This window comes from Oryza sativa, chromosome 4, assembly GCF_034140825.1.
Source record: "Oryza sativa Japonica Group chromosome 4, ASM3414082v1".
NCBI classification, from domain to species: domain Eukaryota; kingdom Viridiplantae; phylum Streptophyta; class Magnoliopsida; order Poales; family Poaceae; genus Oryza; species Oryza sativa.
The window spans coordinates 18,991,160-19,005,677 of NC_089038.1; the positions used below are offsets into that span (position 1 = coordinate 18,991,160).

Here is a 14,518-nt window from a genome sequence, read left to right on the forward strand (position 1 = left end):
TTTTCCCGCAAAGCTGACAGTAGTGGGAGTAAGAGGAGTATGTTTAAGAAAAGATCATGGTTTCACCGTGAGTTTGATCTTGAGAAAAATGGTATAAAAAAGGGTCCAAAGTGAAAAAAAAAATATAAGGAAAGTGGCCCATAGTGAAAGTTGTATGGTGTATAGGGGGTTCAACATGAATCTTTTGTTAAAAAAAAAGGAGAGGGGGGTTCGAATGGGAGTGCACGGTAACAACAGTATATAAAATGAGTCTATAAACTGAAGTGCGCTCTAATAATAGTATATAGAAAAAGGTTTCAAAATTTGGATGTATCAAATGTATAGAATGAGTCTATGTAAAAATACAATACATATGACTAATTGAATATATAACAAATAAAACAAAAAAAGTTTTCTTTCTACCAAAGAGTTGTTTGCAAGAAGTAAAATTTACTTTCAAATAAATTATAATTTAGCCCCTTGCAATCAAACAACACATATCTAGCAAAGAAGTATGGATATAGTATCTAGCAAAGAAGTATGGATATAGTACATGCGACCACATGTATGCAAAGTGATGTATGCATCTCCAATAAAAAAACAGCATTATTGGTAATAGCTTCTCATGCAAATAAATTAAATACTAACCCACATGATTGCTACCAACCAATAAACTTGAACAGAACAATGTAGCCAATATATCAAGCTTAAAGGTACAGAACTGAAATCATAAGCAAACATCAAGTAAAAAACATCCGATAACTAGGCAGCATCATCAATAGTTTGATGCAATGTGCACTTATTCTTAAAGGCAACATGAAAATGGTATGTAGCAAAGTATTAGGTTTATTTTCTGTTGCTCTCCCTCTCACCAGTTCACATATGCAGTTCCAACTGAAACTAAACAAAACCGTGAGGCAGAGTTGGCTTCAGCATCATAGGGTCATCTCCAATACTCGAGGGCTTCTGTCTTTTAGTATTGGTATTCTTTTTCTCTCCCATGGAAGATGTACTTCCACCTGATTGCAAAATATTGGGTAAAAACAAAACACTAGCTTCAGTGCTATGTTGAAAATAGAACATTTCAAATGCAATTACACAAGTAATACAGAGTGAGGTAAATTCTCCAAAACCATGTTACAAAACCAAATGACAACATGTATATAATGTTAATTAGTTTATGAAGTAAGCTTCTGAAATAGTATATTTCAAATCCATACCACTGCCTTCACCATAGGAACCCATTGCCTTCTGTAAAGAAAAATAAATATATATCAACATTAGAGTTTCTACAAAAAACTTTAGTACAATATGTATACAAGCACGTAAAGTGGCCAAGATTTTTTTTTTTGGAAATACCTAATTATACTATAATAGGTGGATGTTTGGACTTAGTACTTATATTTTTATCTAGCAACATGTAAATCAAACAATGTACTAAAACATGTCTTATATATTATTAGTATGAGCATAAAATAAGTGTTCGCCTACCTTCTTATGTAGTTTACGTCCGTTGAATATATCTGTCCCGTGCAGCAGGGTTCTTTCCATAAATAGTTCAACTTCAGGCTTGGAGCGGAATGTTTTTTTGTATTCCCGATGATTGTAGAACTACAATAAAAGGTATTATGAAATCGCAATTCATGTATTATAAGGGAGACTTCAAGGACCAATAAATTGGCGTAAAAAAGAAAAATAATGCATGAGATAATCATGTATGTGTTCAACATTATAAAGCTCTGAGAAGAGAAGCGGGGATAAATGGAAAAGGCAAAACCAAACAAACAAAAGCACATCGATCATGAAATTATGTGCAACATACTCTACTTGTTTACCATGGCTTCAGAGAAAATTTAGAACAAGCTTGTCTTTAAAACAAAACTTTTCTCATAATATGTGGATACCATATGAACTTCATTAGGATGATGCAGGTGTCCGAAGAATGAACTATCCGAAATTAGAAGCCAATGTGCTATACAGTTTATACTCCATCTAGGTTTTTTAATACTTAACTTTCCAATGACTAGGTTAAATCAGACCGATGCATATAATTTCATATTTTTCTATAATATGTATTTTTCATGTGAGAAGCACAAAACTTGTTTATTCCAATAGGGTAGTCATTTCGGTAGTCTTGGCACCTGCACCAGGACTAGTAGAGAAAAATATGCATGCTATCAAGGAGATATTTTTAAGCAATCCGAATAATTTAATGGATACAATTTTAGATGATATACTTGTAGACAACTCAACCCAGTAATGTTCATCGTCATCTAAAATTGTATCCATTATGCTACAGTACTTTTTTCAATATGTGATTTGGGATGAAATGGCATGTTGCAACTCTATCTGTAGCAGCATCACACTTTTCCATGGGCCTAGCTAGGTCAATTCCTCAGCCACTTGACCTAATGCAATGAAATCACAAGACCCACTGTAAGGCCATACATTAGTTTTGTTCCTTATATTGCAAGTCCAGAGGCAACCTTCCTAACACACAGTTGATCAAAGGCTAAGCAATCAGCAGATTAACCATAAAAAAAACAAAGAACCAGTGTTAAGCATGGTTTACATTCATAATAGAGGTTGCTTATGCTTGTATATTGCTGACAACACAAATATGGTTGAACTAAACCATGTTGAACTTGAATGAAAAAATATTGCACTTGAGGGTATTATATTTGAAGCTTTGAACTTGATACATTAGACAGCGTAAGTGGGTGTTCCTGTGGACAATGTCATCAATTGCAAAAGAATCTAGTTAAGCTTTGCAATTGGATCCGTGGTCTAGACTGCAAGCATTGACCATACTTGTTCATTGGGTGGATCAATTATCTGATTTTTGAACGCTATGTTTTATGCATCTTTATTGCCCCAATTTGAATTAGGGGCTATTTCTCACTTTAGTTTGGGGGGAGCCTTCATCTATGTGTTCTGGTTTCTCTGTGGATTTAGTTGATAAAGTATATGTCAAATGTTAACAAGAACATTTTCTTTGGAACATTCATAATGATGTCAAATGTTTGTTGCACGTGATGATTTTAGTAACATAGAAAATTTTGGAATTCGGGAACAACAAATAAAACCTTGCATCTGGAAAATGAAGTTTGCAATTCTAACCAACAAAAAAAAAACAGGATGAAAACTACCAGCACTCCAAATATAGTTTTGGTTGTGGTTTCCAAACATAGATGCCTTTTAAAAATTTTGGACCCAAGTTGCAACAACTGTCACATATTATATCAACACAAAATACCCAAAAAGCTTGAGAGATTATTCAAAGATTTTTAAAAACACTAAGAGGAGAACAACATGAATTGATGTATCACATCACCGTCTTTGATTTACAACACGAGCAAGAAATGCTTCACAAGATATTGTTTCACTAGGAAGTAAGTGTGTCTTAGTTGACTTTTCTCGGACGTTATATATAGGGTTAATCTTTGCCCTTTGATCTTCCTTGGGAGCTTTAAAAATTGATAAGCTTAGGAATTAAAGCACTTAACTTTGGGTTCCTCACACTGATACTAGTGCAATTAAAGAGGGAGTTAGAGGACAAGACTCGTAAATTCAGGATTGTAAGAGGAACTAACCTTCTTTGCTAGTGGAAACTTCGTAGTTCCACAATAGCATTGGTGTCAAATATATGGTAAACAAATACCAAAAGGGAGGAACCTCTTTGAGAAGTATAAGTAACTGTCTAGGGCTTTCTCTTTTTCTTTTTCTTTTTTTTTTGCCAATAGTAAACACACTAACCAAAAGAGCAAGCTTTATAGCTATTAGCTTAATTATAAAAAGCTCCTAAAACCTGATAGCACTTAGCTTCAAAATCGTAGCCCAACTTTTCCGAGGAACAATACAACATACACAAACCCCGCTTACACTTTTTTCCTCGATTCATGTACAAGGATTAACCGGGAGATATTATGGTTGGAGCGTGTGGGTTTTATGACGGCCCTAACCTAATTTTCATATGGGAATAATCCCACCAACACCACATGATGGGCCACCAAGTGCCAATATCACTGTGCGTCTATGCCAGATTATACATTTGAATGCCAAATACTAGCAGGGATGACAATTGGGTGTGGCAGGCATGGCAAAGCAGTAGCCATGCATACCATAGCCCTACAGGCAAGCCCATTTGCCAATGAGAAATCAATAGTTTCTAGACTAGTAAGAAATTGGAGAACAATTAATGTGTATGCTCTTATAGTAGCATGCGTTAGTGTGTAACCTCAACAAGGCTGACCATGTCAGCTTTTACATCCCCATATTCTAGATGTATAAGAAGAGATCCATTTTATGGAAAGAAGATCCATTTTATGGAAAGATCATTGCCACCACTAGCTACCATCCACTAGGCACTTCAAGTCCATGAAGACGATGGAGCCTCACAAGGCCATGTAGTTTTGGCTATCAGCACACAAGCCAGCTTGTGACACTACTTCTGGCATCTAGGTTGATGGTAGACCAAAGGTATGTTTTTCAACCAGATATCACCACTAGTTGGATCATCTAGGGTTCAGTAAGGATTTTGAGTTGTCTTGTCTAGTCTGCAGCATGTCAGTTCTCTGGTGATTTTTGTTGCAAACGATCTTTCCTTATCCTGATACATACTGTAGCAAACAGTTACATGGAATTCTAGTGGCAGTATTATCATGGGACTATTCTTTAGGGTGAAATAATATAGTTCATTGGCTCAGCCCAGAAATGTCAGCATTATCCGAGTTATTGTCGAGGGTCTTCAATCAACAGTCAAATGGCATATCAGACAACAAACCACTCCATGGTAGAGAAGGCTAGAGGTCATTGTGATTTTCTACCATAAATAGGAAAAGAGTGATTGCATACATCACAAATAGGGAGGTTCTGATGTGGTGTTAATGGGAAAGAGAATGTGTGCAGGTTCTATAGAAAAGTTGCTGTTAAAAATCATATTAATTTATTTTTTGAGTGTTTTTAGCTAATACTTAATTAGACGTGTGTTAATCCGTCGCTCTGTTTTGCGTGCGGAGGAGGGTTCCCAACCCCTCCAAAAGAACACAGCCTAAATAAAGCAAATATCTATGAATAATTTCTACGACCTTATATAATTCTTTGATCTAATTCTACAACTAGTTAGTCGATACTAAAGCGTATAATACATTGGGAAGTTTCCATTTGAAAAATGGAGATGTATAGTTTACACTGGCCCACTTTTCAATGGGAATAAAAAGTGAAACTGTATTAAAAAATGACTTTTGCTGCATAAATAGGTATTAGTTAATGACCAATCCTCCACCCCTCGTATGCTTATCTATCCGCAGCTAGTAGTTTCTATACATAGATGCCCATATTAGATACAGTCAAACATAGCACACAGATGTTATTATCAAAACATCCTAATATATATTTCCCATAGACATGGATATCAGTACAGATGACTTCTCCCACATATATTGCTATATGTACCTGGTTAACATGCTACTTGATTCATACAAAACAAATCAAGAACCTTTTAATGGTTTGTCAATAATATTATACCCAAAGTGTTGGTCCTACTTCTCAGCCTAGACTGGATTAGTCATTCCACTATATCACTTGGTGTATTTCTATTAACTTGCTCTATATTGACATGACAATAAATGCATATATATTCAAAAAGGTTGTCTTTGTCATGTAAGTATTATAATCGCATTGTACTTATTCAAATACCAACAAAGCTTTCAAAATTTGAATAATCATGTATCAATTATATTGTTCAATTTTATAGTAAATGCAAGCATCTTACAAGTGTGCAACTACTAAATAGATGACAAAAAATCTATTAATAGTAGAAATGATTGCACTGCAATGAGGTGCAAATTTCTCCAGAAAAATTTTCACATGGTACTACAAGAATAGATTTAGTTTCTTCTGAACTTGCTTTGTTAGATATTACAAATGTGATGATTCAGCAAGGTTAGATCAAATATACATCATAATCATCAATGGATTCAGGAGAGAAGGACGTTCTGTACAAGTCAATATAAAAAATAAAATAAAATATAAGATTTATTAATTGTTAGTATGCCATATATTTTGAAAGAAAATTAAGAAGCACAAACACAATTGATTGAACCAAATCTACCGCAGATCTTGAGATATCCAAACAGTTATTTTTCAAGAGCATATAAACATTCTCTCTAGACATATCAAAAGCAGAAAGAAAGTGAACCATACATAGCGAATTTCATAAAGAAAAGTAAGATTGACTCTCTTACCCAATCTTTGTGTCCATTAGCCCTAATAGAAATCGAAACCTTCCAGTCTCCATCTTTGTAGAGCTTGTGTACCTTCAACCAATGAGGAACAAAAACCTCTTCTTTACCCGAAATCACTTTCCGATTTAAAACCTGCACTTGACTGAATGGAATGGCACTCAAAGGCACAACATTTAGTGGTTGATTGCCAAGCGGAAGGGTCATAGCAGATGTATTTTCTTCATCCTCTGAATCTGCATCAATCCCTACGAAAGGATTGTCTGTCAGAGTCGCATCAGAGTCATATTCAGAATCACTCATCGGGGCTATGCTCTTTGGGGCCTCACTACTCATAGATCTATTGTCCCAAAGGAATAGAAGAATGAAAGGGATATAGCAAGAGTCTATCTCCTAGCCTTGAATATATCTTCTGATCGAGGAATTTCATTATGAGATAAATAGTGTGAACCTATAAGGCTCCAAAATAGTACGTGTCCTATGTGAACGCGTCTCATTTACATCAAACCTTTACAGCTCACCTCACCAGCTGGTGGCGTATTGTAATAATGACATTTTTTACCTTTAATTGATATACATGTATTCCTCCATAAGTGGATACACAATTAATTTAATGTGACAGATATTTTATTCATTTTATGGACATAGCATTTAATTTGAGAAATATTTCTTCCTTATCAGGATGGCCTATTTAATACGTTAGAAATTTTGTTTCTCATATCGATTGGACATACCATTTAATGCAATATACATTTCTTCCTTATATGGATTGGATATAAAATTTAATGCGATATATATGTTCTTCCTTAAATGGATATACCTTTATGCAATACACGACCTCTTTCCAATAAGGTTCCGTCGTTTGATGCAATACACGTCTTAAAAATAGATGGCTCACCATTGTATTTCTTTCATCCATAATTTCTCTATAGATGTATATACCAATTAATACATTTAAAGTCTTGCTTACATAATGTGCAATATTGTGCACTAAACTTCTTCTCATAAATAATTATATTTAGACAAAATGAATAAACAATATATCCCCATTTATTATTTTATATTTATGGCATGTACAAAACTTCCCGCTATACAACTTTACTACACAATACATAGCTGGCCACTAAGCCTAACGTATCCTAGGTACACAGCCATCTGTCCCAGCAACTAGAGCAAAACTTTGCTTAACACATGACAAGCATGCATACATGTCTGGTCCCCACACAATTAGAATATTGGAATACATGTGAATTGTCTGTACACTACCTTTATTTCTTTATATCTTTCTCCTTTTTTTTGTGAACGATCTTCCGTTTCTTATTTTGAGTCTACATGGAGGAAGGATAGTGTGAATAATCTAGAGTAGTAACTTGCCTCTAATGCTTGATTAGCTGTGTAGCAGATGTGTGGTACCTAGTGAGCTGTATGATTCTTCCATGAATGTACACCGGAGGAAGTAGCAAAACTGTTAACTGAAACAACTTTCTTTTCTTGTCTTTTTCGAGAGAAACAACTGGCTTTTCTAAGATGCAACAAATAAATGATTAACCCATCAAACCATGGGAAGATATAATAGGATTCCACTGTCATGGTGCAGATATTATTGCAATTTGCACGAGTTACTTTAAAACAACTATTTTGAGGGCTAAGAGGGCGCATATAAATGGTTAACCCATCAAATAGTGTTATGCTGGTACAGTAGTTTCCAGCGATGAGCGGGGGTGAACGAGGCAGAGATCATGATGGCGGCAGCCAGACTTGAGGTGGCTGGGCCAACGACAAAGGAAAGCAGGGCAGGGCAGGGCAGCGGCCAGGAGTTCTCTCTGGAGAGGTGATAGTGATAGTGAGAAATTTTGAAGGTGGTACCGGAGGGCAGACTAGGATTTCACCCTTCTTGTTTCAAGTGGAAAAGATCAAGGTGATGGAAGTTGGGGCAGACTAGGGGAGGTGGTATAAGAGATAATGATGGGATAATGTCCCTGTAATAGCGCCGGACTTGTCCGCTAGGGTTTGGATAGAGGATTTGCACTTATGGGTAAAATTAAAGAAGAAATAAAAGAAAGGCAAAGAACGACGGACGGCTTTTAAAACAAAACAAAACGATAAACTTGTCATGAGTTTTTGAAGTTGTTTTCAAACTTAGTCATTTATAGGGCTATTACATAAACTAGTGCACATTAAAGCAAGCAACCAAAACCAAGCCAAGCCCCTAATTATGTTGTGATATTTCACATGAAAGGTGGCCTATCAAGACTTTTCAAGGATGCAGTGGTAGCTCTCCTCCTCTCCTCTCCTCTTCTCTCCTCTCCTTCACAGGGATGTGCTCTGCTTGGCAAACCACAGTCAACCCATTAATTTGTAGCTAGAAAAAATGGACAAAGAGTAAACAAGAAATGATACAAATAAAATAAAATCTGCAGGACACATAGCACTATATAGGATGTAAGAATAGGAGGCATATGGAAAAGGCAAAGTCTAGTTTGATTGCCAAGATGGTGCGAATGTTGACTATCATGCGGTGTAAACCGTCAATAACAGATAAGGTTATTCTCAAGCTTACAGTCCATAATGATCCAATAATGATGAAGTGTGCTATACAAGTTGCATTCATCGTTGTTGCAATATAAGAGGTACGTGCTATTATTAACACGAGAATTAAAAAGGTAGTAACAGTTCAACCTATACTAGGTGATATCCCGCGCTTTGTTGCGGGATTCACGGATGAGTATATGTTAAATATTATCAAAATAATGAAAGTTGAAATGTTAAGAAAATAATGTGAGGAAGATGATTTGACACATACTTGTTAATCTCTATAATATAATATTGTAAATGATATGTCATACTTGCATGGGATTTAAAATAGGCTAGAATAGTAATTGCTAGTGAGTGAAGATGTGGCATGCTTCCATGGGATTTTAAATGGGCTAGAATAGTAATGGCTAGTGGGTGATGATGTGGCATGCTTGCATGTTGAGTTTTAGCTTCTAATAATTGTTAGTGGGTACCAACTATATAGAAAGTATAGATTCAGTAGACAAAATATATTAAATGTCCGATGGTTGAATAAACATAGGTTGCTTAACTTTGGGATAATAACTGCACTAATTAACTTGCGGAATATTCCGTATTCAGATGCAGAAATTAAAAATAATGTGTGCTGCTAGTTACATGTGGTTCTACACAAGTACATAAGAAACTTCAGTTTTGAATAGGGCAAAAAAAATTGAAAACCCCATATAGTTAGAACCTTTAATGTTACGGTCCTTTAAGAAATACCAGGTGGTATGGCAGTCTCCAATCTTCTAGTATTAACATGATACCGCCTAAATTTTCCTGGTGTTGAGGTACTAGAAAACAAATATCAACACTAGTGAGCTTACTACCTCATATAACTTTTCAAGGAGAGTAATAAAACTTACTTCTTTTAATCTAGTCATGATATCCTATAAACCTATACGATTCATTCCCACTTAGTGTTGTTAATATCAATTTTGGGCATTGAGGTGAAGCCATGTCACCCAAGACAAGGAGATCTATTGAATCATATCCCAACAACCTGATGCAGTTCCTCCGTATTCTCTGGTGAGCCCAGCCCAGTTCGGAAGGCCAAACTCATAACCTAGCCCATACCTCATTCACAAAATCAGGAAACCAGCGCTCCTCGATGGATGCCATGATGAAACCTTTAAATACCAATGTTTGTGCCCATCGTGTGTGAGAACTTATAACTGGTCTCCATCATGCTCGGTGATTACTCTGTATCAGATTGGTGGCTTCCATCTGCACACAAGAAAAAAAAAAGATCATGTCCAACTCTTCTGATGGCTTTGTTTTGATGCATCTTCAATCATTAGTAGGCATCGATTGGTCTCCCCCTTTTGCTAATTGTTGCAGTACACTAGCCTCATTTTCTTTTGATAAAAAAAAGATAGCTGGATTGGTTGATCTTCATCTTGGTTAGGGATTATCAGGCACAAACAGCAATAGCTAATTCTTCATCTGGCGACGCGCGCATGCCGGCCAATTAATTTGTTTTTCTTTTTCTGATATGCAACCTTCTGTTCTCATCAATCTTTGACATGGATCAAGTACATTCTTCTCTTCTCTCATCCTCCCATGTTCAATTCATTGGCTCACCAAATTGAAACAGGTGGCCTTTGGATGAGTTCATTGGTTGTACTCATTTTTCCCTTTACCAGAAAATAGCAATGCTCCAGATGTTTCCCTTTAGTATGCCAGGCCATTGGTGAGATCATACTTATTTACTGATGAATTTTGTGCTACACACTCTTACCTAATTTGGAAATTTTTGGTTGGTAATTCTAAATTAATTCATATACCAGCTATTTGATGATTCAGAAGAGAACTCTGTTTTCTTCAGTCAGTGATTTTTGGAAATCTCATGCTGTACTCGTTAAATTGGCTTATTTCTCACTATAATTTATTTATTTCAAGCAAATAATGTAAGGACATCTCAATCAAATTATCATATATATTGAGCTAAAAATAATAATGCAACTTATCCTCACTTAATTTGTACCAGAGTGCTATTGGGAAAATTAATCTCTCGACATGGAAATCGAGAGGAAATCTTGCTCGGCCGTTTTCCACCCATTGCCTATGGGATTAACGTGTTTTAATTCATAGCTATTTTCATAATTATGTGATTACGCGCATTGATCGGTAGCAGCAAAACCTTCCAGATTTTGGATCGCCCCCGGTGCCATATTAATAGGGGAGACCGGTGTCGTGGAATGATGATGATCTCTCCACGATCATCTTCTCCCAGAAAACCCTAAAACCCTATCTGATCAGTTAAGCGCTAGAGGAGAACGTGCAGCTGTCCCAGGGCAGTGTATGTGCCGACTGGAAGGCCATCGCTACCACAATGCTAATAACCGGCAAATCCTTCAGGACCAAGCCGGCAACCTCACCTTCATGACTACTTTGCCTACACCGAATACCGAAGCGGTTCAAGGCACTACAACCTCTACTTCCACTTCAGTCATCGACATCGACAAGGCTAATACGGCGTCCTTGGCTGCAATCAATGGTAAGTGACCCTAAGATTTCCACATTTTAGTGATTATGTTAGGATAAGCGCTTATGAATTAGCAGATCACATAATCTACAAGTGCAATGAACAAGATGAATGTTAAACCTTTTCGGTCTCTTATCACATATTACTCGATTTTCATTATCTCTCATGTGGTGAGTTTTTACTTATTTCTAAAATTTGTAGTCAAGAGAATTCATTTTTTTAGTCCATCTATTAAGATTAAACTCTGTTGGGAAATACTTGGATCTATCCGACCAATGAAGTATGTTAAATGTGATGGATCAAATATTCTCAATACAGTTTCACCTTCTTTAGTACTATGTCTACATGGTACAATTCTCAGTATGCACTGGCTTTATCCATGTGTTAGTGAGTTTTTTTTTTTGAAGAAATGTGTTAGTGAGTTTTGATGTATCGGGCGTTCCATTTAGAAATATAAGCTTTTTCCTGCTTGCTTGCGATCATGGGAATGGTGTGAAAGGACCAAATGTTATCATAGAATTTTACTTTCTTTTAATCGTATGCACTATGTCCCGTTGCAAATGTGCGGGGTATTATATATTGATACCTATTTTTTGTGTACATCAACAAATCCTCACAAGTGCTAAATGTACTGGACTATAATACAAAATTTTTATGCAAGTATATTTATATTCAATTCAAAACATAATAAAGACATTTATTATAGTGTATCAATTTGTAGAGCATGTAGTCCCTGCCCCAAGAGTAACCGTAACCGTTTGCATTTTACCATATATAAATACAGTTCACCAAGAGACATTGCTCTTCCTATTTTACACACCACAATATTTGGCTTTGGATGATAGGGAGTTGGGGCCTAAAGGTCCTAATAGCCACATTGGATAGGAGACATGGGGATATCGAATGGGTGGTAAAGTATATATGCAAAGAAGCACAGGTGTATCTTTCATCTGTCTTGGGACACAGATGGTCCAACATGTTACCATTTCTTCTCTACAAAAAAATAATAATACTCTATAGTTGTAGTGATGAAGCAGAGAGCAATGTCAAATGGAGCAACATACCTATTCTTCGTATTCCAAACCACCCACCTTGCACTCAGCTCAAATAAAATTTTCCACGGTTGGTTGAGCGTGATGATAAAAATTGCCAGAGAAAGATGAGTACTACCTCCGTCCTAAAATATAGTAATTTTTAGCTACGAATCTAAACTTGCACTTATCTATTCGTAGCTACAAGTTGTTTTATTTTGGGATGGAGGACATATGACCCAAAAACAGAACGAAGAGAAACAGTGTGTCTGTATTTGTATTTGTATTTGTATGTTTGGATCATGAACCATGAGGGTTTACATCGTACGGAGCCAAACTACCAAACGCTTAGTATCTCATTAGTCACTGGCTGGGGATTGGAATGCCAGAAATTAAACGCATGTCATGACCCGAGGACATGACAGGATAAACACCGCCGGGAAGATAGCCGGGCGGCGTCGGCTTCTCGAGAAGGGATGTAGATTTAGGCTAAGGAGAAAAACATTGTTGGGAGGGAGAGATTATACTAATTGATATTCATTGCTTAATTCATAATAGACACAATCACATCCTTATATAGATGGTACCAACTTGATCCCTAAGTAAGAACTTAAATCTTATCTTATCTCTAACTAACTAAAAATCCTATATCTAACTTATATTGGTATGGGCTACCTATAGGCCTTGGCCCACGGCCCAATGCCCATGACATTACACCCTTCTTTTTGAGCAGCTCGTCCTCAAGCTGCAACACAAACTTATGGCATGAGACAAAAATGGGACTGCCTATGCATCACTCGGGTGATTTTTGAGAAAAAATCACCTAGATTTTTTCATTCCTTGGATTTGCATCCAACGGACTACAAAATAAAATAATTAATACAAATTTACTTACACAACATTTTTATCAAAATTACAGTGCACTTACATGTCAAATCAACTAAATTTACAAATGTAATTTTAGTTATATAAGACTATAATTTTATATTTTAAAGAAAATAATAAGTACATATTTACTTATATATTATTTTTAACAAAATTACAGTACACTTACATTTCAAATCAACTAAATTTACAAATGTAATTTTAGTTATATAAGACTGTAATTTTATATTTTAAAGAAAATAATAAGTACATATTTACTTACATATTATTTTTATCAAGATTACAGTGCACTTACATGTCAAATCAACTAAATTTACAAATGTAATTTTAGTTATATAAGACTGTAATTTTCTATTTTAAAGAATTTAATAAGTACATATTTACTTACCCATTATTTTTATCAAAATTATAGTGCACTTACATGTCAAATCAACTAAATTTACAAATATAATTTTAGTTATATAGGACTGTAATTTTAGTTTATTTTTATTTTTTATTTTAGTTTCAAATATCTTAATTTGTCAATGGTTAAAGAAATCAATTTTTATTTAGATGTTTAAGATATGTTAAATTTTTTGTATCGATTAGTACTTAATTTGACATGTAAATTAACATAGAGATATTTCTTAATTTGACATATGAAAATTACATACTTCACGTATTTTATTCACACGGCAAGACCAACACACCTTGACTCCCTGTCGACCTCATCCACAGCAATTGCTGCACAAATCTTGGCGCAAAGATCATGTGGCCAAAAAAACGTCAAATGCCAGGAAAAAAATCACGCGGGAGATGTTTAGCAAAATCGCACAATAGCAGTATAAGACTTGGCACGTTCCAGCCAGCTCCTCCTGGCCGGCAGCCCAACAACCAATACATGGTATGTATTGACATATGCAGCCCACTATGATTGCTACTAGCCGAAAACAGTTTGGAACTAGGCCACAGGCCCACAAGCCCACTATGATTGGGTGAGACCATCCTACAAGTGTCTCATATGTCTGCTCTGTTGTTGTCGCCGTTTTCCTGTGTTCTGCTGCGGTACACCCCCTACGGAGCGTGTCCCGAATGCGACATCGAATGAGATGCTGCATGCAGCTGCTGATTGCAACAGACTTTGATCCGCAACACAATGCGCCGCTTGCGCCTCCTAATGATGTGCCGGCGCGGACGCAGTACTGATAATTGACGCCGCTTGATGGTGATCATCGTCGGTGGTGATCGATGCCTCCTGTTCCTGCGAGGAACTGGCTTCTGATGGAGAAAACTGAGGCAACAGTGATACAAGCAGCGGTGTCCCCGTTGTCACCGACAGATTCGCCGCAACCGCCTCC

General features: G+C 36.2%; 1 protein-coding gene across 1 annotated transcript; it reads right to left on the reverse strand.

The window, feature by feature from the left end:
* Window positions 1–615: 615 nt before the first annotated feature.
* On the reverse strand, window positions 616–6,647 carry LOC4335632 (uncharacterized). The gene is made up of 4 exons (XM_015779777.3): window positions 6,225–6,647; window positions 1,471–1,590; window positions 1,200–1,230; window positions 616–998 (listed from the first exon to the last, which is right to left on the reverse strand). The coding sequence occupies exons 1-4, from the start codon at window positions 6,555–6,557 to the stop codon at window positions 880–882; spliced, it is 603 nt and encodes a 200-aa protein (XP_015635263.1). The 5' UTR covers window positions 6,558–6,647; the 3' UTR covers window positions 616–879.
* Between the last annotated feature and the right edge of the window lie 7,871 nt (window positions 6,648–14,518).